General features: G+C 36.2%; 1 protein-coding gene across 2 annotated transcripts in view; it reads left to right on the plus strand.

The window, feature by feature from the left end:
• SLIT1 (slit guidance ligand 1) overlaps window positions 1-22,114 on the plus strand; it is a 3,022,655-nt gene that overhangs the window by 2,310,538 nt on the left and 690,003 nt on the right. For both annotated transcript variants that reach the window (XM_044056244.1, XM_044056245.1), the window contains exons 18-19: window positions 3,102-3,245; window positions 8,693-8,836. In XM_044056244.1, the coding sequence (XP_043912179.1) occupies window positions 3,102-3,245; window positions 8,693-8,836 (288 nt within the window). The remainder of the gene's footprint in view (window positions 1-3,101; window positions 3,246-8,692; window positions 8,837-22,114) is intronic.

Below are 22,114 nucleotides of genomic sequence, written 5' to 3' on the forward strand. Positions count from 1 at the left end.
AGCACAATAATTATATAAAATAATTTTCAGTTTATTTATATATGTAGAATGCTGGCTATAAAAGCAAAATAGATGAATAAAAACAAAATATATCCCAAAGAGTGAGCAATATATATATATATAACTAAATACATTCAACACAACCATGTTCCTAGTTGGTCATTACTTTCCAGTGACCAAAAACTCCTGTATGTCCACAAACCTATCATATCTGCTAGCCATTGTTTATACTCGTACCATGTTGCTAAGGCCTGGAACTCCTTACCTGTATCTGTCAGGTCAATACACTCCCTTCCATCCTTCAAAACCATTCTGAAAGACTTCCTATCCAAAAGCTGTCTCTTTTCCTGTTCAACACCAGGATAAACTATATCCCTAAATGTGGACAAATACCTGTTTATACCTTACACCTCCTTACTTTCCTTTCTTCACTCACTTCCTTTCTTGTATCAAATTATCTCCCTTAGCTTTCTCTCTAAATATACCATGAACCTGCTTTTCCCTCTCTTCATATTGCAATTCCTGTTTGAATTATACTAACTTATCTTTAATTTCACCATAAACAGACTAAAATTCATCTAAATATTGAATCATTGTCATATTCGCATTGTCATGACTGGGAAGTGCTGTGGTGCAGCGGCTCGCGTTGTCACTTCACAGCCAGAGGTTCTCTGATTCCATTCTCATCTGGGGTGCCTTCTATGCAGAGTCCACATCTTCCCTGCACTTACATAGGTTTCATCCAGGTGCTCCGGTTTCCTCCCACATTCCAAAGACGTGCCTGCAGCATTTCTCCCCATGGCTCCACTGAAAATGGGCTCTGTCCCAGTCAGACTTTTCCGATAAACAAATGTTAAATAAAAATATTAATTGTATCTATTCTTAACCAATGTTTTCATATTATGTTAATTTGTTATAGTTATTCAAACTGTAAATTTTTTTTGTATTATTTTTGAAGATTGTAAAATTATTGTTCTTAAAATGTTTTGTAATACTTTGGAGGTTTTCTTCTGGGTCTTCTCTGAAAATAGGTTCCTATCCGGTTAGACTTTCCCGGTAAGCAAATGTCAATAAATAAATAGTAAGCATGAAACAACCAGATTACCAGGCATACACCAGTACAGCACAAGTAACCATGCATGCCTAAGGAGAAAGGTATGAGAAAGCATCATCGTAATGGTAAATTATACTATTACCTTGTAGTGTATGAAGAGTCATGGTTACACCTCAAAACTAGGAAAAAGGTAAACTTGTTAAGTGTGCCCCTAGCATGAGACACAATCTTAACAGAGTTTAGGGGTGCTTAACAAAAACTTGTTAAGCACTGTTAAGATTGGTTCTTGTGCTAGGGACTAACAGTAGACAATGCCAGCATAACAGCTGCAGAATGCAAAACAGTTTTTAAAAGCTGTTAGAACTTCACTCTGCCACATTTATAAATGGAAATTGTGTTGGAATGAAGTGTCTAACAGCTTTTAAAATCCATTAATTCTAAAATGGGAACTTGTTTCTACCTGCTGCAGTGTTAAGTGTTTTACTGGACTTTTTTCTTTTTTTGGTTGTTGCTGTATACAGTTCACAGTTCCATGCACTAAAAAGAATTATGATGGGTCACATATCATAACTCTTTATTATGAGCTTTTGACATGGATGCCAGTATTCACTCTCATAATTTTAATATTGAAGTGAGTTTCTTGGCATCTATGTCTTGAAGAAATAATCCACTTGTTATGATCAGAAATCTGATGATAATCCTCCATGATACATACAATTGATTGGCAAGATCACAATATAATAGCTCATCTGCTGTAGCACTTGTATGTGTTTCAAAACTACTTTCCACTATTTTATCATTCAGATAAATGCAAATTCATTAATCATGCTTAAAAACAACAATTAAAACCATTTTCTGTGTTTTAAAATTAAGAAGTATGTTTCAGTGACATTCAAATTTTTGTCAGATTGTGTTTTTAAAACACACAATATAGTTTGAGCCTACAATAAAAAGTGAATACCAATAAAATTACCTGAAAGTCTGTGGCCTTTTACCAAAATATAAGTGCCATTAAAGTTACACACCAGTTTTGTACTGGATTTTTTCCCTATTTTGGACATAAACTATTCTTTTTTTATCCCAGATGCAGTTTGTGCCTTGGTGTCATGTTTGCTTGACTTAGTTTTGTATTGAAAATACTTGTCTTATTAGATTGTTGTGAAACCACCAAAAGGAGAGACAATAATTACTGAAGGAAACTGTGATGCTCTGACCTGCAGCCATGCTTATGGAAACATATTAATCCAGCTCCCATTAATAGCAGAATGCTTTATTTTTAAGAAATGACTTGCACATGCTATAATATAAAATTTTGCAAATTACATGAAGGACAAGGCTGAACTTCAGCAGCCAGCAAAATAAAATATGATAGCAGAACTGCTGTTAATGGGAAGATTAGTTGCTGCAGTTTATTGTCATCAGATTGTTGACTTTTCTGTTCGGGTTTCTTCCCTTAATCCCTGAGGTAATCTGCCCAGAACGTCAACATAATATATGATACTTGCAGCTTTTGTATCTCATTAAGCAGAAATAAAGCAATTCACTAATAAAATAAGCTTCCCTTACCAAGCAAAGTAAACACATGCCTTACTGGGACTAAGCCATTCAAAAATAAATAAATGCAAAAGATAATGCCACTTTCCTGAGAAGCAGGATTACAGACTCCATATTGATTAGTGTTAGCATATGTGTGGAGTAAGTTTAGGGGCAGACTTTACTTCCATGTTGCCAGATGGTCTGTGGCAGGAAGGTAAATTTGCTGATATAATACTGGGGATGGAATTCATTACAGGCTGTGTCAAAGTAGTGGATGGGTAGACAGGGTGAATCTGAAGTGCAAAAAGAAGAGAAAAGCTAGTTATAAACAGTATTATACCCCCCACTGCATTCAAGCAGTATTTACAAATGCATTCTGTTGTGCTAATGCCAAGAACTGAGAGGCAGATGACAAGAAATATATGCTAGAGTATGTCTTCTATAAAAACTGTCATGAAAATAATACTACTGTGTGGTTAGGGCATTCAGCTCTGTCTCTGTTCTTTCACAGTAATCTAAGCAACAATAAGATCCTGGAGATTGAAGATGGAACATTTGAAGGGGCCGCCTCAGTCAGTGAGCTGCATCTAACTGCCAACCGACTGGATTCTGTTCGCAGTGGAATGTTTAAGGGTCTGGAGGGGCTCCGAACACTGTAAGTATTAGAAGAAAGTGGATGAGAGGTATTCATATGTAACTTAAAGAACAACCACAACTCAAAATGGATGAAAGGTGTTTTTATCATGTATTGATGTTCCCTGCAATATTACTGTTTCTGCATAATTTTGTATTGATTTGTTACACCTTAAACCATGCTAATGTCGTTTTGTTTTCTAGCAAAGATTTTTCTGTTTCTTCATAATATAACATAAGCAGGCAGATTTTCTGGATCTGTATTTGCATTTACTTAGAGTAAGAGTATTGTGATTTTTTAGCTTTTTTTTTTTTTTTTTTTTTTTTGACTGGCTCTGGCGAACACGTCATTTAATTTTTTTCAATGATTCCCTTAGACTTTTGTTAGTGATGATCCTCAAAACAACATTTTATGCTATGAATGTTAGGCTTTAAATAGTAGCTAATGGTATTTTCTTCAAGCAAAGGCCAAAGGTTTTGACTTAGCTGTAATGCAGATCACCTCTGAATGACAGTTAACATTTAAACTACAAGCTAGCGGTCTGTGACTAGTTTCAATACTTTTTTATTGTCCCTGTAGCGATTATTGTAATTGTACTCAGTGGCCTAATTGCTTTGCTTTCTTAAAGCTTTAAATATTGGGTCTATGTTAATTGGTCGAAGGACCAAATTGTCGAAACAAATATGGTTGACAGTTTGGTTCATCTAATCGTCCTAAGATCGTGGTACAGTAGTGACTGGGGAAGTTGCCTTTTCCCCACTGTAGTGCAATCTTGGTTGGTATAAATAATTAGCAGGGGGTGTCCAGATGCAGGATGGCTTTTATTTGTGTTGTTGGAGGGTGTTGTGTAGATTTATATCAGTTTTTTGATTAACTGCATTATCGACCATATGATCTTGACCATGTGGGTTTCGAAAATGTGTTTGGTCAATAAACTGACATAGCTCCTTAAATATCTTACAGGTAGCTATTCTTTCTCTACTCAGTGACTTCCCTCGACCACAAAAGTGCCTGCACACTGTAACAGACACCAAAAGGAAATAATATGAGATTTCACAGGGAAAAAAAAAAAGAAATGCAGAATCGGGTGCTGGTTTAAAATGGATGCAATACTTAAATAATGTTTCTTAATATGTGACTATCTTCAGTTAAATTAACATGTGATGAAGAGAAAAGAAAACTTGACACTTGCGTAGTGTTGTCCTTTAAAAATAAATGCTTACCTTTAATAGTACTCAAGTATGCAGGGGTTCAAAATGCATAATCTGAGTGAAAAATATGAAAGGATTGAGGTGGGGTGGGGGTGAGGAAGTACAAAATAAAAATATAGAAAAAATGCAGTAGATGAAGTCCACAAACTAATAAATGAAAAATAAAGATATATAGAGATGAAAAAGAAGTTTGGGTATTAGAAATAGAGGAAGAAGTAGAGGGAATATGAGCTCTGAGTCAGAAAAAAAGTGGAATGTTCTTTGGGGAAAGGGTGAGAGGGAGAAAAAAAAGGACAAAAGATGAACTGAAAGAAAAAGCAAAAACAGGGAAAAGGTTAACATAAGTTTAGCATCACTGAATGTGAATAGGATGAAATGTGATGATAGAAAAATGGAGGTGTTTTGAGTGGTGTGAAAAAATAGATGCAGAGGTGATTTCTTTGCTTGACATAAAAAGTACAGATAATAGGAAGAGGGTGGAATTTTAAATGGTTTGGAAAAGAAAAGTGGCATGGACTACAGAGAGTGACACATGTTCAGGCACTGACGTATTGCTAAAAATTAGAGATTAAAATATTAGATAGAATGGGGGTTGTGGCAGGGAAGGTTTTAGTGTGTGATGTAAGAAAGGGCACAAGGTTTTTAGAATAGTAGTAGTGTGTGTGTGTGTGTATATATATATATATATATATATATATATATATATATATATATATATATGGTTCTACCTGACATGACTGAAAGCTCATATGACTGAAAGCTCACATGCTCGACAGTTCATTTGATTGACATGAATTTGCCCCCCTCCCCAATGTTGTGCGACCTTGGCGTTGATATATATAGTTAGGGGGGGTGTGGGGGGCACAGCCCCCCTATTGGGGGGTGTGAGGGGCAAAGCCCCCCACCTAAAATTCATGTCAATCAAATGAACTGTCGACCATGTGAGCTTTCAGTCATATAAGCGTTCAGTCATGTCAGGTAGAACCATATATATATATATATATATATATATATATATATATATATATACAAAAGTAACTGAAAGGAAAAAATGTTTGAGGAAATTCACAATGATGTGGTAGTAAATATGTATGCCGTGGTGGTGGGTATCTTTAATGGCAATTTAGAAAAGGTGAAAGGGAAAACAAAAAAATGTAAAAATGCTGAATGAAGTTGTAAATAATGGTAGGTTAATAACATGTAAAGTGAGAGAATATTCTTATAAGAGGAGGTTACTTAAGACAGAGATCGATAATACTCTGTTTACAAATGACACAAAAGAAATAAAAGCTAGAATTAGAGAAGCAAAGTTTTCAGATCATACAGCTATATGGGGAGTAATAGGAGAGAATGAAAATAAAATAAAAGGAAAAATGTTAAAAAGATTACAGGAACAATTGCAGGAAAGGAATGTCTTAAAAAAGAAAGACGGCAACTATGGGAAGATCATATGAGAATAAAGCAGCCATTTTATGACAGTTTGGCAAAGTGATGGATGACGTATAAAGAAAATTTTAAACTATATACTTAAAATTATTGAGAGAGCAATGGAAGGAGGAAAAGATGATATATAATAAGCAAAAAATAAATATGTGAAAGAATAGTAGAGAGTGGGGCAGCGGGATGTCTTGAAAAAGAAGAAAATAAATTATATCACTATAATAAAGAAAACAGAATGGATGATATTTAGACAAAAGTATTATTTGAAAGAGAGAAAGCAAGAAGTTTCCCCATTTTTAAATAAGAAATTGAGATGTAATAAGAGAAAAACAGATGTAATGAAGGATGAGAAAAGGACAGTTAAAATATAAACAAGAGGAAATTGTGGATATAATTGAAAGCTATGTACAGAATATGTATGCGAAAAAGAATGCGACAGGGTATATGGAAAGTAACGAAGATGAAAAAGGAGGTAGTGGAAGAAGTGGAAAAAAGAGTAGTAAAGAAAGAGTTACAGGATGCTATAAAAGAAGGTTAAGAAAAATCCACACCAGGTTCAGGTGGATTAAGATACAGCTTATTTAAAGAAATGTCAGTGACAAAAAGGATGTTTTCTGGAAAAATTTAATGAATAGATGGAGAGAGGTATAAAAGAAGAATGGATTTGTAAGGGGCTTATGAAATGTATATGGACAAAGGGGAAAGGGAAGAAATAAACTGGAGGCCTACTACAATGGGAAATACTAATCATAAAAGATCTATACAGATTATTCAGAAAAGAATGATGGATGAAGGGGTGCATGGGGTTAAAGGTAAAAGATTAAATGAACTGCCAATGATGGTAAAAGTAGTGGTTGAGTGTATAGATAAGGGAGAAAGAGAAGAAAAAGGAACAGTATGTGATGTACCTAAGGCATTTGATAGTATGGATCATGGGGAAATGCTGAACATTTTAAAAGAATGAGGTAGGAGAAAAATTAAGGATAATGAGGATAATTTATGAACATTTTTGTGTGTATGTGATGGTGAATGGATGGTTAGGTAAAAAAGATAAGACAGGGAAGAGGGATAAAGAAGGGTTGTCCAGTGAGCATTTGGCTGTTTCTGATGGTGAATGCAGTTATACAAACATGTAGATCAAGGTTAGAGGATGGGAAATGGGAAGTTAAGGAGGGGATAAAGTCAACCTTAATGTTAACTTATGCAGATGATTTGGTCTTAGTAGCCAAGAACAAACATTGGATGAAAGAGATAATTTATAGAACAGAACACAATTTTTATCTACAACAGGATTACAGTTAAATAAATCAGAAAGTAAGTATTTTGAAGGTGTGGTATGAATGTAAGGAATTTACTTTACCAGAATTTAAATTGATGTTCTAGGGGCTAAGTTTGAAAGGGAACAAGTAGTAAGAGAGAAAAAAGGAGAGTAGTGACACTGTGCAGTAATACGATACACAGACTCAAATGAAATTGTTCCTTCACACACAGTCACCATTTATAACATAGCATGATGTCTCTAGCAGGAGTTACCTAGCAGATGGCACTGGTAGGGAAGGGAGAGCTGTCGGGAAGACTGAAAACTAAACTGTGTGGTGTATATGAGGAAGAGAACAGAAGTAAACCATGCTAAACACTTTGATGCAGGGGTTAAGGACTAGTCCTCTATAAGAAAACTATCTAGAATCACAGGTAATCAGAGACAGTTGGCAACCAATGACTTTATAAGATCATTAAAGTAAGTTTGACAGAAGTCAGTATTTAGAAGTTCAGAGGAGTCTGGATGTTTTTTTTTTTCTGTAAAAAGAAGACATACCGAGGCTGGAGCAGTTGGCTGTAGGACTGAGCTACCAATGGAAGTCTTGGTGGTTGAGGTCCAGAACCACTTCTCAAGCAAAGGAATAATGAGCCAGAGACATGTGGTTTATTTAACTAGCAAGATATCATTCAGGTCACATTTTAGGTGTGTGCCAGAGACATTTTATTTGTGTGCCAGAGACTCATGCTGCGTGCGTTAAACTATATTTGCACACCAGAAACTGTGGACATGTGTGCAATAAGGCACTGCCAACAGAGACTTGTACTTCTTGTTCAGAAGGCACTGCTTAGAAAGAACTGTACAGGACCTAGAAAAAAGAGCCCTTTTGGTTAATTTTTACACTTTAATTTCACACTTGTTACCAGCCACCTGTGCAAAACTTTTGTTAACTTGTGTATTTTAACCTTGACAAATACTATTAACTGAGCACTGTTTTGTAAAGGTACATTTAGGGCTGTCAGTTCTGTTTGGGACAGCAATTTTTAGTTTAGTTGTTGCAGAAGCAGTTGTTAAACTGAAGTATCACCTCAATAACAGAAGTTTCTACTGAATAAAGCTTTTTTATTTTCCACTTGTTATTCTGTTTTCAGTTTGGCAAAGTCTCCTTGGCTTTACCTTTGTATGATAAAATAATCATCATAAGAAATTTCTGATCTGTTTGTTGCCTTTATCATATACACACTCCATTATAGTGGAAACCGCATAAGTATAACATGGACATCTGTGCTGTCTCATATCTTTAGACATAACACCTTCTGTTATCAGCACAACACCTTCTATTATCAATGTGAAGAGGAGATAAATACCATAGGGTTTAACAGAACTTCTATGGCTAGTGCCAACCATATTATAGTTGTTTACACCTGTTCCATATATTTTCAATTCAAGTATTTTTCTCTTGCAGTTATAAAACATACATCAAAATAACTAAAATGTCTCCTCACTATATCATTCTTAGATAAATGTATTGAGTTAGATGTTGCTTTTTTTCTTTATAGGATGCTGCGTAACAATCTGATCAGCTGTATCCACAATGACAGCTTCACAGGGCTGAGGAACATCCGTCTACTGTCACTTTATGACAATCAACTGACCACCATTACCCCGGGAGCCTTCGATACCCTTCAGTCCTTATCGACTTTGTAAGTGAAAGCCAAATCAATGAATAAATAAATAATAATGTATCACTCAGCCATATATACACATTTGTAACCAAGGCATCCCCTATTTTTTTCACACATATTCCAGGATCAAACATGACCTAACATGCAGAGTAATTCCTCATTTTGATTCTCAAATCATTTTCCATTTGTTTGAATCATAGATTTTAATGTGATCTATTTTACCTTGGTGGAAATGCTTATGTTTTGTTTGTGGCTGCAAGAGTTCATTCTCACTGCTGTGTGTGTCACAGCAGTTATAGTCATGAAATGTGTTTATGTATAATTAAATATATATATTATGCTGGTATCTGTTTTATTTGCAAGACTTCATTCTCCATTTTCCGAGAAACGAATGCCTGGAGCTGACAAACAATATTAAATGTTAAAGAAATAATAACCGAACACAACTCTGTTAAATAATAATGGAGAAATGAATACCTATTTCATTATACTTCTAAATTGTATATATTAGTATTAAATCTTATGTAAATGAATTCACTGTATTGTTACGGTTTTGTTTATTATCAGTGTTATTTATTGTTCAGTGTGTTTTACTTACTGCAGAACCTTAGCTACAGCATATAGTTCCATTCTGTGGTTATTGATTTTGATTATGATTTTCTTCTAGAATTCTTTATTCGTTTGCAGCTGAAAATGGATTTCTTAAATGACTATGCAATTAATGATTTGCCAAAGCACAACTATCTTGTGCAGTGTTCCAAATGCTATGTGTATTTAAAGGTAACACCTGATAATATTGGTGATCTGTGTTTCTCATGTCAAAAGTTATATGATCTGCTTACTATTTAGTAGTAAATCTACACATACAGATGAGGATTGCACTTGTGCAATTGGCAAAGCTTAGAGAACTCTTGTTACAGATATTAAAGGTTGGACTTATGACATAAATAATGTTAGCTATAGTATAAAAGAATACATTTAGGAAAGGAAGTGTTTCTTATCAGTAAAGATCCCTCAACCCCTAGTAAACAAGATAATACCAATGAAAACGTTTGAATTCTAGATAGAAGTATTCAACAATCTGAGGATTCAGAGCATACAGAAGGAAATATAAAAAGAAAAGAAGTTCACAACAAATAACAAAGAAGAAAAATAAACTAATGTTTATAAAGAAAAGAGAATGCATACTAAAAAGGATACTGTTTTGTTATGTAACACACAGATTACAGGGAATGATAACATTGTTCTATCAGAAAACATTCGGCCTAGAGAAATATGCATATATTTTCCAAAACACACAGTGAAAAAAAGACGTAAAGGGAAGGTGAAAAGGAAAAAATCAAAATTGAACTTGGAAGGATTGAAGAACACTACTAAAAGAAAAAGAAAAAAATGAGAAGACAGAAGTTGATAACATGGCCTAAGCTGTGGACGTACAAAACCAACTGGATGAGAACTATATGTCTGCAAAAGTAATAAGCAATAAAAACACTGGGGTTAATAAGACTAACAGTGATGAAGATCATTCCTTTGTAAAAGTGATACAGCAGATATTACTGAATTAGAAGCTGAGGTTTCTTCGGATCTGGTCAGAAATTATATTCTTATAACTGGGCATTCGATTATTACAGGAAGTAATACTTACATTTGCAGACATGATAATGAAAATGAAATAGCGCGATGCTTGCCAGGACCAAAATGAGAGTATGTGAAAAAGGCCTTTGAATGCCTTAATGTAAGGAAGTATATATCTGGTTTTATTCATGTTGGTACAACTGATCTCATCCACAAGGACTGATGCTGTAGAGAACTTACACCCCTCTTAGATCTAGCTTGTTTTTCACAAGTCACATATGGAAAGGAGGTCACTGTGAATAAAAAGATATTTGGGTAAGGACCTACATAAAAAAATGTCCCGTTTTAAAAAATGAAAATGTATAGAGCACCATGCCTAATTTGGGGCACACATGCATTTATACAGGATAGTGTATACTTGCCAAGATCAGGGAAGAGAATTTTTGCAGCAGATGTATTGCAATATTTGACAAAATGTGAGACAAGATTTTTGCCTGGTCAAAAATGTAACCGTTCAGAGGGATTTACATTTGAAGCATCTCTGGTGGTTGCTAGTTCTAGGAGCATTAGTAATATTCTTTTTTATTAGAAAATGTGCTACATTCCCACAAGATTGATGTTATTTTTTGTGAAATGTGGTTAAAGAGGAATGACTGGAAACCATTTCTGTTGGGTTTTAAATGTTTTTACTCTTATCAGACATTCTAACAAAAAAAAATCAGGTGGAGGTGTTATAACAGGTGTTAAAGATTGGTATGACCAATGTCTTTCAGCTTTTCCCAGTTAGGGGTCACCACAGCAGATCAATGCTCTGCAGACTGATTGGCAGTGGAGTTTTTATGGTGTTGAGTTGCCAAGCTGGCGCCCAACCTTCACATAAGGTATATACACACACACACACACACACACACACACACACACACACACACACATACACATGCATCTACCTGCATGTCTTTAAAACTCACTCAACTGCAGGGAGGACATGCAGACTCCACACAGAAAGCACTCTAGCCAAGAATCGAACCAGAGAATCTCTTGCTGTGAGGGGACAATGCTAACTGATACACCACCGTGGCCATATTTAGGATTGCTATGAGACCTGTGATTATTACATGTTCAGTGATAATACCAATATGTAGATTGTGTGACTGTGACAATAAAGACAACCCTGGAACATATAAGAATCATTGGACTGCATAAACCACCAAAGTCAAGTACGGATGACCTAGAGAAATCCATACATTTCTTGCATGACACACAGGAGGGAGGCCGAATAATGGCTAGGGACCTAAATTTATTAGAAACAGAATGGGATAATATTGATTCAACAACATCAGTAAGGAAATTATTCACAATGAATGTTCAGGAACAACAATTGCTACAGATTGTTAAAAAACTAGCAGAGAACATACTAGATATTGTGTTCTTAAAGAAACTACTGTTATTTTATGTCAAGTTTTACCACTGTTGATATGCAGTGATCATGGGGCTATAAAGGTTAAATTGTTGCTAGATAATTCTGCCAAAATAAAATTGAAACCAAAGCACAGAAGACTGATAACATATTATATGGAAACAAAACAGTCACTATGTAAAAATAAATGGAGTGATGCGCTTAGTGGAAAAACTGCAGAAGGGATGTGGTAAATTTTGAAAGAGAAACTATTTAAATACAGAAAATCAAAAACATGTTTAACAACAAGATCTAGGCACACAATATCAGGGGATGTATTTCCATGAGACTATGATACTTGATTAAGGTGATAGACAAAAAATGTAAGACATGAAAACGAGGCCGAACTTCGACTTTGAAAATTGAAATAAACAAGCTGGACAGATGAATTAAACACAGTGTGAGACAAGATCAAGAAAATATTGAGTATAATAGTAAACTATTTTATAGATACATAAACTGTGGTAGGAGTAAAGACATGCAAATTGATAAACTGTATACAGATTCTAAAATGTATTCTCAAATATGACAGATTATAGATACAGTTACAAAATCTTATGCTGAGCAGTTTGGCTCCACAAAGAGGGTGATACATTATCCTAGTAACATCTAGGTAGCCTCAGCTACTGGAATTAAATTAGATTATATTGAAAAAGAACTAAGCAAACTGGACCCAAACAAAGCACAGGGTGTAGATGGAATTAGTAATAGTGACTTGAGAACACTTTGGCATGAACTTACAGTACCATTATATCTGTTATTCACCTGGTCATAGAAATATAGGGAGAGTCATCAAGATTGGAGACATGCAGTTGTTAAACTTGTCTCTAAGGGAAAGAGAAGTAGGATAAACCCAGAGTCATACAGACCCATAAGTTTACTTTCTTGTTGTGGAAAAATAATGGAGAAGGTTATATGGGATAAATTACTATGAAAATTGGAAAGAGTGGGTCTTGAAACCATATATCAGTATGCGTATGTTGAAAATAGATTTTTTACCACCTGTAACATGATGTTCAATAACAATATAATACCAAATATGAATTAAAATTGTGCTGTAATGTAATTTATGTAAATTTAACTTCAGCATTTGATAAGGTCATAACATAAAACACTGATCAATAAATTAGAACAACTAGGTATTGATGTAATCTTGATTAAGATGGATAGCTACATGGCTTACAAATAGGACATGACAAGTATCATACAGGAAGTGGACAGGTGAAATCCAAGGTTATAGTCAGGGTGTCCCAGAGGGCTCTGTCCTTGGCCCATACTTATTTAGATTGTATCATTCAGATCTATCTTTTTCATCTGAGGTGTTCTCCAGTCTGTAGGCAGATGACTTGAATATTAGTAAACTGATTACATGTGTTACTGATGGATCATATCTGCAAAACAATTTGAATAAATTGACCATTTGGACACAGGAAAATAATGTTGATAATCACATCAAAAACTAAGCATATGAGATTTAGGAGACTTAAATTGAAAGGTGAATATGTAATAAAGCACACAGTGATTGAAACTGTAGATTCATTTAAGGACCTGGGTATTTGGGTAGATCCAGTTTTTCTAATCTTATCAACCAATTGGTTAATGACAGTTATAGAATTATAGGTTGTATAAAAATATATGTAAAGTCTAGTAAATCAGAAATGATGAAATGATTGTTAGTTACATTAGACTCAAACATGAGTATGGCATAACAATACAGAAACATTATAAGAAAACAGGCATGAGTAACCTGGAAAGAGTATGGCAGAAATATACCAAGGCATCCATGGATGTGAACATTTAAGTTATGAAAGACTAAACTATTTAAAGTTGTACAGTGTTTCATACAGATATTTAAGAAGATACCTTATTCAGGCCTATAGGGCATATAAAGACTACTGCCCTAGGAATGTTTGGGGTTATCAAAAATTACTAGAAGATCATCAGACAGCTTATGTAGAAAATTCTATAGGAATGAGGTGTACTAATTGGTTGTCTAAGATAGTAGCTGATGATGGTATAGACTACCAAATTACAGTAAAGCATGAACTACTTGACATATTTTTAAGGACAACCTGGATGCTTATTATGGGAATAACTGTTTTGGTATATAGGCAGGCTATAAAGGCATTATTGCCTGTACCTGAAATATTTGTATTTAAGTATGTGTGCATGTATGTGCAATTCTACTAAATGGCATCCAACTCAACTCAAAATTTAGGTCCAAAAGAAATAAAACCTCTTCTGTGCTCCTGTAACTGCAGTAAACTGCTTGCTACAGTTAGTACAGCACATTCATAAGACGAGTACTTCCACTGTGATTTCAAATGCAGTATCAGCATACATTTATGAAGCCATGATATCCTTGTTGCTTCTTAAATCAATACTGGTACTTAACTCAAACAACACTGGTATTTGCAGATTGTGCCTTTTGACAGTTTGCACCTGCGGCATCCATTCCATTTACCTCACCATAGTTATGGTTCTGATTTACTGTTGCCCTTTGGACCATATCGTGCTTGGAAAAAGGTATGGTGACCAGTCCACTTAATTAGTTATCAAACTGAAATAAATTAAGGAAATAAAAAAAATAAAGAATAGATAATTCTTTACCATCTTGGGCCATGGGCTGAATTGTGGCTATTCATTACCAGGGATTATCAGTATTTAAATGTAAGGCAGACGTTCAACAGCAATGTGGCATCACTGTGACATTGAAGGCCTAGGCCTAGGCTGTCAAACAGTTTTTGTGATTCCAAAGGCCAGTCAAGGTGGATATGACAGAAAACTGAGTATTACTCATTCTGTCACTGGAAAGGAAGAATTAATTGTCTACATTAGCAACCTGATTGATGACCAGAGGTTAGCAGTGCAAATTTCCTGTGTAGGAAAGAGCTGTGCTATGAAATAAGGACATCCTAGTGCTGCCAAATTCTGACTACTAGAAAATGGAAGATGAATAAGAGAATGTGTAAATGGCCTGCATGATAGTTGCATTTGTCCTCTACCATCATGAAATATGCAAGGCATTCTTCATGGCAGCCAGTAAGGTTTAATTTCAAGAGGGGTAACACCCCTACTCAGAATGTAAAACATGGACTTATAGTGATTTGAGCCTAGGGATAGTATGAAGAAATATAGTTGGCCAGTGGTAGTTGTGTCTGAAGAAAACTGTGGTCAAGTACTTGCATAAGAAGAATACATATATGTTTCTGCGTACACACACACACACACAGACAGACACACACACACACACAAACACACTTAAAAAAAACAGTTCAAAGGGCTAGTGTGCTACTACAGAAGTACAGGCATTACAGAAAACATTTTCCCTCTGTAACAGAGCTTTGGGATAGAGTGCAGCAATACAACCTGTGACACTAGTCTGGACTGCGTGGTAACTGTGGCAAAATACACTTATCATACGGCTTTTTCTGCAGTGTTGTGGTTTTGGACCTGACTATGCCCCATATGACCCAAGCTGGGCTAGCATCCAGCATGCTGAATAAGCCAACATGGTGGGCAGAAGCTCAGTCATCCTGTGGGCAGGGAAGATTTTAGCTGTGCTGCAAAATTTCTGCCTGAGATATGGCCATGAAGTGCATATTCCATGTAAGCACTTCAGGAGTGCAGAAGCTGCAGTCATTTTGGAATTCAGCATACTAGGCATTGAACTGTTCTTGCTGGCAAACAATAGGAAATAATTAGCAGCATATTGAAAATCTCCTAATCTTGCAGGATGGCGGCCATGATCACTGGCTGTCACCTCTCCTTTCATTTGTCTTTGTATACCATGGACACTAAAGAATGAATAAACCAGCAAGGGAATTAAGGAGCTTTTATGGTTAGCGAGGACATGGATAAAAAAAATGAAACAGTGCACAAAGTTGTTAACTAAGAATGGTAAGAACATCACAGGATGTGCAGATCTTACTGTAGTCATAAAACTCTGGATTATAGTGGGTTGATGGACAGTTAGTTGACCTTGAATATGAACAAGGTAAAATGATTAAAAAATGACACAATAATTACTAATAGCCATAACATGTATGTAATGATATATAAAGAAAAGAATATAATGCTGTTGGAACCAAGATGGACTATATATACTAAGAACCCCTTAAATAAAATCAGAAGGGAACCATCTATGAAGGTGGGATGCATTACAGAGTTTGTATATCATAGAGACATGTGTACTAGAACCATTTTTTATCAATACTGCAACGTATGAGACTGATTAAGGGTGTTCAGTTTCGGGCTTCTTATTGGCGTAAATAGTACAGGTGTATTGATTCAGAGGTACACCAGGCTTCTATAGAGAATGAAAGAAATCACATAAAAAGACACTTAAACTAGAGTCACAAACATACAGACGAATATGGGACAAATTGGTTTAAGTATTTTAATCATTTTTCAGATCCCTTTCTGTTTGAAGGTTTGAAATTAATAAGGTTAAAAGGATGTAAGACTATTATGGACAGTTGATAAAAAACTCCAGCAACTAAAAGTAAACTATTGTGTAATAAGAGAGTGGTTAAGGTATGCAGTTCACAACTGCTATACAGTAAAGCATTTCAGTCCCTAGGCCTGGTGAAACGACTGATAGATCAGTATTTGAATAAAGAAAAGTTTAGCTCCTGCTGAATGTTTTGCAGGCATGTGTCACATATTTAGCTTGAATAAATGAATGAATAACTTAACTCGTGGTAGGACATAGTCTGTGTGAGAGGGTGGCAGATGTACGCACAATAATGCATGCCCTGGCACCATATACAAATACCACTGCCAGCATGATTCCAGCAATACTGATGAGACTCTTTTTTTTAACTTTCTGCCTGAAGCTAATGTGGCTAATGGTCACATAGGGAGTATGGCCACTGAAGATTAAATGTTGCCCAACTGCTGATGAGTGCCAGTCTGGGCATATACTAGTTCTGAATGTCTATACCCCATCTGAAATGGAAACGTACATGGTTCCTTCTTTTCAGCTTTGTTTTATTTTTGTTCTTTAGTGTTGTGATCAGTTCTGTTAATTTCAGTAATGCATACCAAAATCCAGACCCACTTGTTAGAAAGGGATATGCCCTTAAATTACATAAGTTGCATGCTCATGTAGCAATAATCAGTAATTACCTGTAAAGAGTGTTGTTTATTATAATCGCTATAAAACTTGAGATGACTGATGCTGAATATGATAAGCGTAAGAAGTCAAGTCACTGGCTACTGATGGGTCATTAGGTCCTTGATGACAAACAGTGGTGCATACACCAGAAATACTCAGTAATAGAAATTTGAGGTAGTGACACTCAGCATCCATAATCAAGCCAATGATGTCTGCACTGTGATGGTCAGGAGTGGGAAAATAAGAATCAGTGAATGAATCCGTTATAAATAGTGTTATAAACTGAGACCGGAGGCATCCACTGTTAGAGGAAGAGACTAAGTAAAGTTTTTATTGATAGGGTATTAATGAGTTATGCTAGGGTTTGAATCATGAATAGCCATAGCCAGCTAAATGACCTAGAAACTGCCATCACCACTGAATTTCACATGGTCAGCAATCAGTAGACCCAGAAAATCTCCATGAATATTTGTACAACTGGTCTGCATTAATGGTGATAAGTGTATGATAGTGAATCTACAATGGCCACTGGTGATGAGTAACAGTGAGTATAGCCAGTGACCATCAATATTAAGGGAGTAAAGTATCTAAGGGAACAAAGTATCAGGGACAAACCACTGATGAACACTGTTACAGCCAAATGAAAGGCTACTATTATTAAAAGGCCAGTTCAGTTTCATTGAACAGTATAGGGGTGACTTTGTGGCATTCAGTGCTACAAGAAAAGACAAGAAGAATCAGTGCTTATCAGTGTCAGGGGGTTGCCCTGAAGTGGATCACATGAGTCCTCAGGGGGTTGTCCTGAAGTGGATCACATGAATCCTCAGGGGGTTGTCCTGAAGTGGATCACATGAGTCCTCAGGGGGTTGTCCTGAAGTGGATCACATGAGTCCTCAGGGGGTTGTCCTGAAGTGGATCACATGAGTCCTCAGGGGGTTGTCCTGAAGTAGATCACATGAGTCCTCAGGGGGTTGTCCTGAAGTGGATCACATGAGTCCTCAGGGGGTTGTCCTGAAGTAGATCACATAAGTCATCAGGGGGGTGTCCTGAAGTGGATAACATGAGTCATCAGGGGGTGGTCCTGAAGTGGCTCATATCAGTCATCAGGGGGTTGTCCTGAAGTGGCTCACATCAGTCACTAAATTATCACAAACAAATACATTCCTATAAGTTTCACAACTTAGGGATAGTCAAGGAGCCATAACAGCTTTCCAGCTCAAGACAAAGGTCTGATTTAGTCGAAAAGCTAAAGCATTATTTTCTTTGTAGAATGGTAATAAATTCATTAAATGGTATTATTTATTCATTTACTTTGTTTCTAAGTCACAGAGCAGAATCACTGATGTACCTTATAAAGTGATTCATGTAAGCAATAACCGATGACGTGGTGTTGTATATTGAAGATTTACCCACTGTTGGTGTGGTTTGATTAAATAAAGCCAACCGTGGTTACATTTCAATATACCACAACCATGGGGTCAGTTATTGCTATTATACAATGACATTATTTAAGAAAAAAAATACTTTTCTTAAATAATGTCTTTGTATAACGGCGCATTACTGTTCTTCCACAGTTGGAGGTATACTGCTGTGTTGTTTTGATGTACTGCGCATGCATATGGGACTTGTGTTCCCACACATACCCAGTACATCAATGCTTTGAAAAGGAAGCAACGGAGAAAAGAAAGTCTCCCTTGCTCCGTTTTTGTTTTCTTTTTTTTTTTTATTATTAGAAAAAAAGTTTGGGCAACATTAGGGGTAGGAGAGAGAGAGAGAGAGAGACAGATTGGAGGAAATGCAAAGAAAATCAGGTACGTGTCTTTAGTTTTAAATAACGTACCTGATTTTCTTTGTATTTCCTCCATGCTGCCTCTTAGCTATGTACGGAATACGGACTATAGTTTTTTTTTTTTTTTTTTTTTTTTATTTTTGTTGGGAAAAAAAATAAAAGTTTTGGAATATACCAGTGGAAAGAAGTCCGGGTGACCGGACCTTTTTCCGTTGGTATATTGTGGGATTTACAATGTGCACATTGGTTGGGCTGGCCAATCAGCGTGCAGAGTTTTTGAATACTAATAGCCAGTCACTATATAATTACATGTTAATAATGATCAGAGTGATTAACAAATTGTTGCTACCAATACTAGTCAGTAACATTAAATCAAATCCAACAAACATTACTAATATGGTGTGGAATTGCCTGCAGAATGTGTAAAGTAGTATTTGGGGCAGGAATTACTTAATTCTTGAGAGGGATTCCTTTGGTAATATGTTGAAAATTTAGGTTAGAATTGCATAAAATTGGCACAAGTACAAGTAATTATTCACCAAATTAAAACAGGCTGATAACTTTGACAGCGTCAGTGATTTTAGACCTATAATTTAGAGAAGTACTCAGTGAGCTCAAAAATACGTACTGCCGCTGTGCAAGTCCACCTTAAAGGTAGTTTACAAAGAAGTACTCAGTAAGCTCAAAAATACTTATTGCCATTGTGCAAGTCCACCTTAAAGGTAGTTTACAGAGAAGTACTCAGTGAGCTCAAAAATACTTATTGCCATTGTGCAAGTCCACCTTAAAGGTAGTTTACAGAGAAGTACTCAGTGAGCTCAAAAATACTTACTGCCGCTGTGCAAGTCCACCTTAAAGGTAGTTTACAGTCAGTCTAAAACAACATTTGGGAAGGAATAGCCTACTGACAGAAATACATTTAACAAGATGGGGGTTACAATAATGGCATGCTGAAAACATGGCTTGAACATTTTAGAAATATCTGGATTGTGGACAGTTTTAGAGTCTTGTCAAAATAATGCAGTAATTACAGCAGGTATGACAGACTGCTGTCAGCTGTCACCAAGTTAAGATTTATTTTCAATTTTTATCCCCACTTTCTACATATCATCAACCTCTTCCAGGCAATTATCCCATTAATTCCTCACCATGTGGGGGAGGGTTGACAAAGAGGGGCCATCATTTAGGCAGAGATCAGGAATAATTATTATTTTTTTTTCTGTATGCCCATTAATCTCTGCACATTATCATTCTGTGAGGGAAGAGGACTTGCAATGGGCTGACAAGGTTGATTGTTTCTCACGTCTGCAAGAAGAGCTACCAACAAGCAGCCCTGCTCTCACATTCTTGTACATGTGTAATGATTTCCCTGGTCTCCACCAAAGAAATCATACAACCTTATGTGTTCACCAAGCCCCAACACCCATCCCTTCACCCAGGAGAGGAGAGTGGGCCTTGACCATTTACTTCTCTTCTCTTCTTCACTGAATTAGGGTATGTTTTTTGTCCAAGAGTGTTGACTCCTGAATCCTGAGAATGGGAAGAAGTAGCTGAAGATATCATGACTAGAAGTAATTGGCAAATTTGAGAAATGATGGACAGGCATCTTCATTGCAGACAACACAATATAAAAAGGATGATTTCTAGACAGTGTTGTGGCACAGATAGATAAAGCCATGCCTACAGCCCAGGCAACTCAAGTTTGATTAGCAGCTTAGGTGCTGACAGGGAAGGATGGGTGTGCCTGTCTTGGGAGGGTGCACTCACTTAGGTGCATCTTGTGTCTGATACTTAGTAGAGGCTATGGTCACATGGAAGGGGATGCTGTCCAAAAATGGGGAAATATCAGGGCAGTGTCTGAGTTGCTGCAGAGGTGGCAGTGATATACCAGCATTTCCCCACTGCATGTCCATTCCCAGATAAAACACGGGTATGCACAGGGAAGGGAGTTATTGTATACAATGGAAAAACAGTGGGAGGGAATATATTAAATAAAAAAGGAGTGGACACCACAGTTGCACTTTCACACAAATATTGTTTTATTTCAAATATGGGACACTATCAGATTGTATAATATGTCCCAAAACGGGTAAATCTGATGCTGGAAGAATTAAACACCTCAGTGTCATGAACTAACATGAGTAGGCAGTTGTACCATGTGATAGTGCTCAAGCAAGGCTGGTACTTCCTTCGATCCATCAAAGTATAACTAGTTTTTCAGCAGTTCACCCTAAAAAGATCCAATTCACTAGATAAATATATTTTTTTCAAAGGTGATGAATGAGGAAATCAAACCATCATCACAGACTAAAATGGTTAGCTTCCTGCCTGTAAGTGTGTTGAGACATGGGGTCACTTTACAAAACTCTGCAGTGGCCCTGTCTAGGTATCTCATCACAGCTATCTAATCAAGTGTTTTGTTTGACAAGGCAGAACAACATAAAAATGGAACACTTTTTGTGGTATAAACATACAACTGCAACAACAATCTCGTAATCACAAATTTTATACTGAGGAGTGGTCAGCAGATGCCCCTCAAGCCAGTGATTTTTTAACCAATTGTTGATACTTTTAAAATGATTGAGAACATCAGTGACAATCATTGTTGGGGCAAAATCAATATCAGAAAATATCAGGTGTCATTTTAGTCCATAATATGTAACTTACATCAGTAATGCTCAATACTGAGATCTGAGTTACTAATAATCAATAGTCTTGTTTGAGTACTTAGTTTTTAATCAACACCAGAAGGTTGCCAGCGATGAACAGGGAAGAACAATAGTCAGAGATGTTTTCAATTATTAGTTTGGAGATGGAAGTCAATGATCAATATAAGAGTTACCCCCATGTCCAGGAGTGTAAACATCAGAGGGCATGTTGGTAGTAATCACTAACGGGGACAAGTTAATTCAGCTTCAGAGTTCTTGTAGCTGAGACACTGTAACTCAGTATTTGTGGTCTTCTGTGATAAATTGCTGATAGTTAATATCAGGTCACTAAAACAGCAGTGGTTACTGGAGACCACAGTTAATATCAGGGAACAACTTAATGTTTATCTCTAAGCTCAAGGAGTATTAGGGAGTTAAGTAGACAGTTGTATGAAACATCAAGAATGGGAAAGCTGACATTCATAATGCCAGCACCCACAAGATTAAAGCCACACTGAAGTGATCTGCAGCATATGCCATATAATGATCTCATGATGTTACTCACTTCATACCCTCACTAGTGCTGGAAATCACCTTCATAGCTGCATGCATTGCTTAGTGACATCCACAGATCATGCAGACCCAGTGAGAAAAATGTATTTTCTTCCCAAAATATGTGCATTTTTAGTAGCATTTTGTTGACCACCAC

The sequence above is a fragment of the Protopterus annectens genome, chromosome 14.part0 (genome assembly GCF_019279795.1).
Source record: "Protopterus annectens isolate FY-2018-M chromosome 14.part0, PAN1.0, whole genome shotgun sequence".
In the NCBI taxonomy this organism is placed as follows: domain Eukaryota; kingdom Metazoa; phylum Chordata; order Ceratodontiformes; family Protopteridae; genus Protopterus; species Protopterus annectens.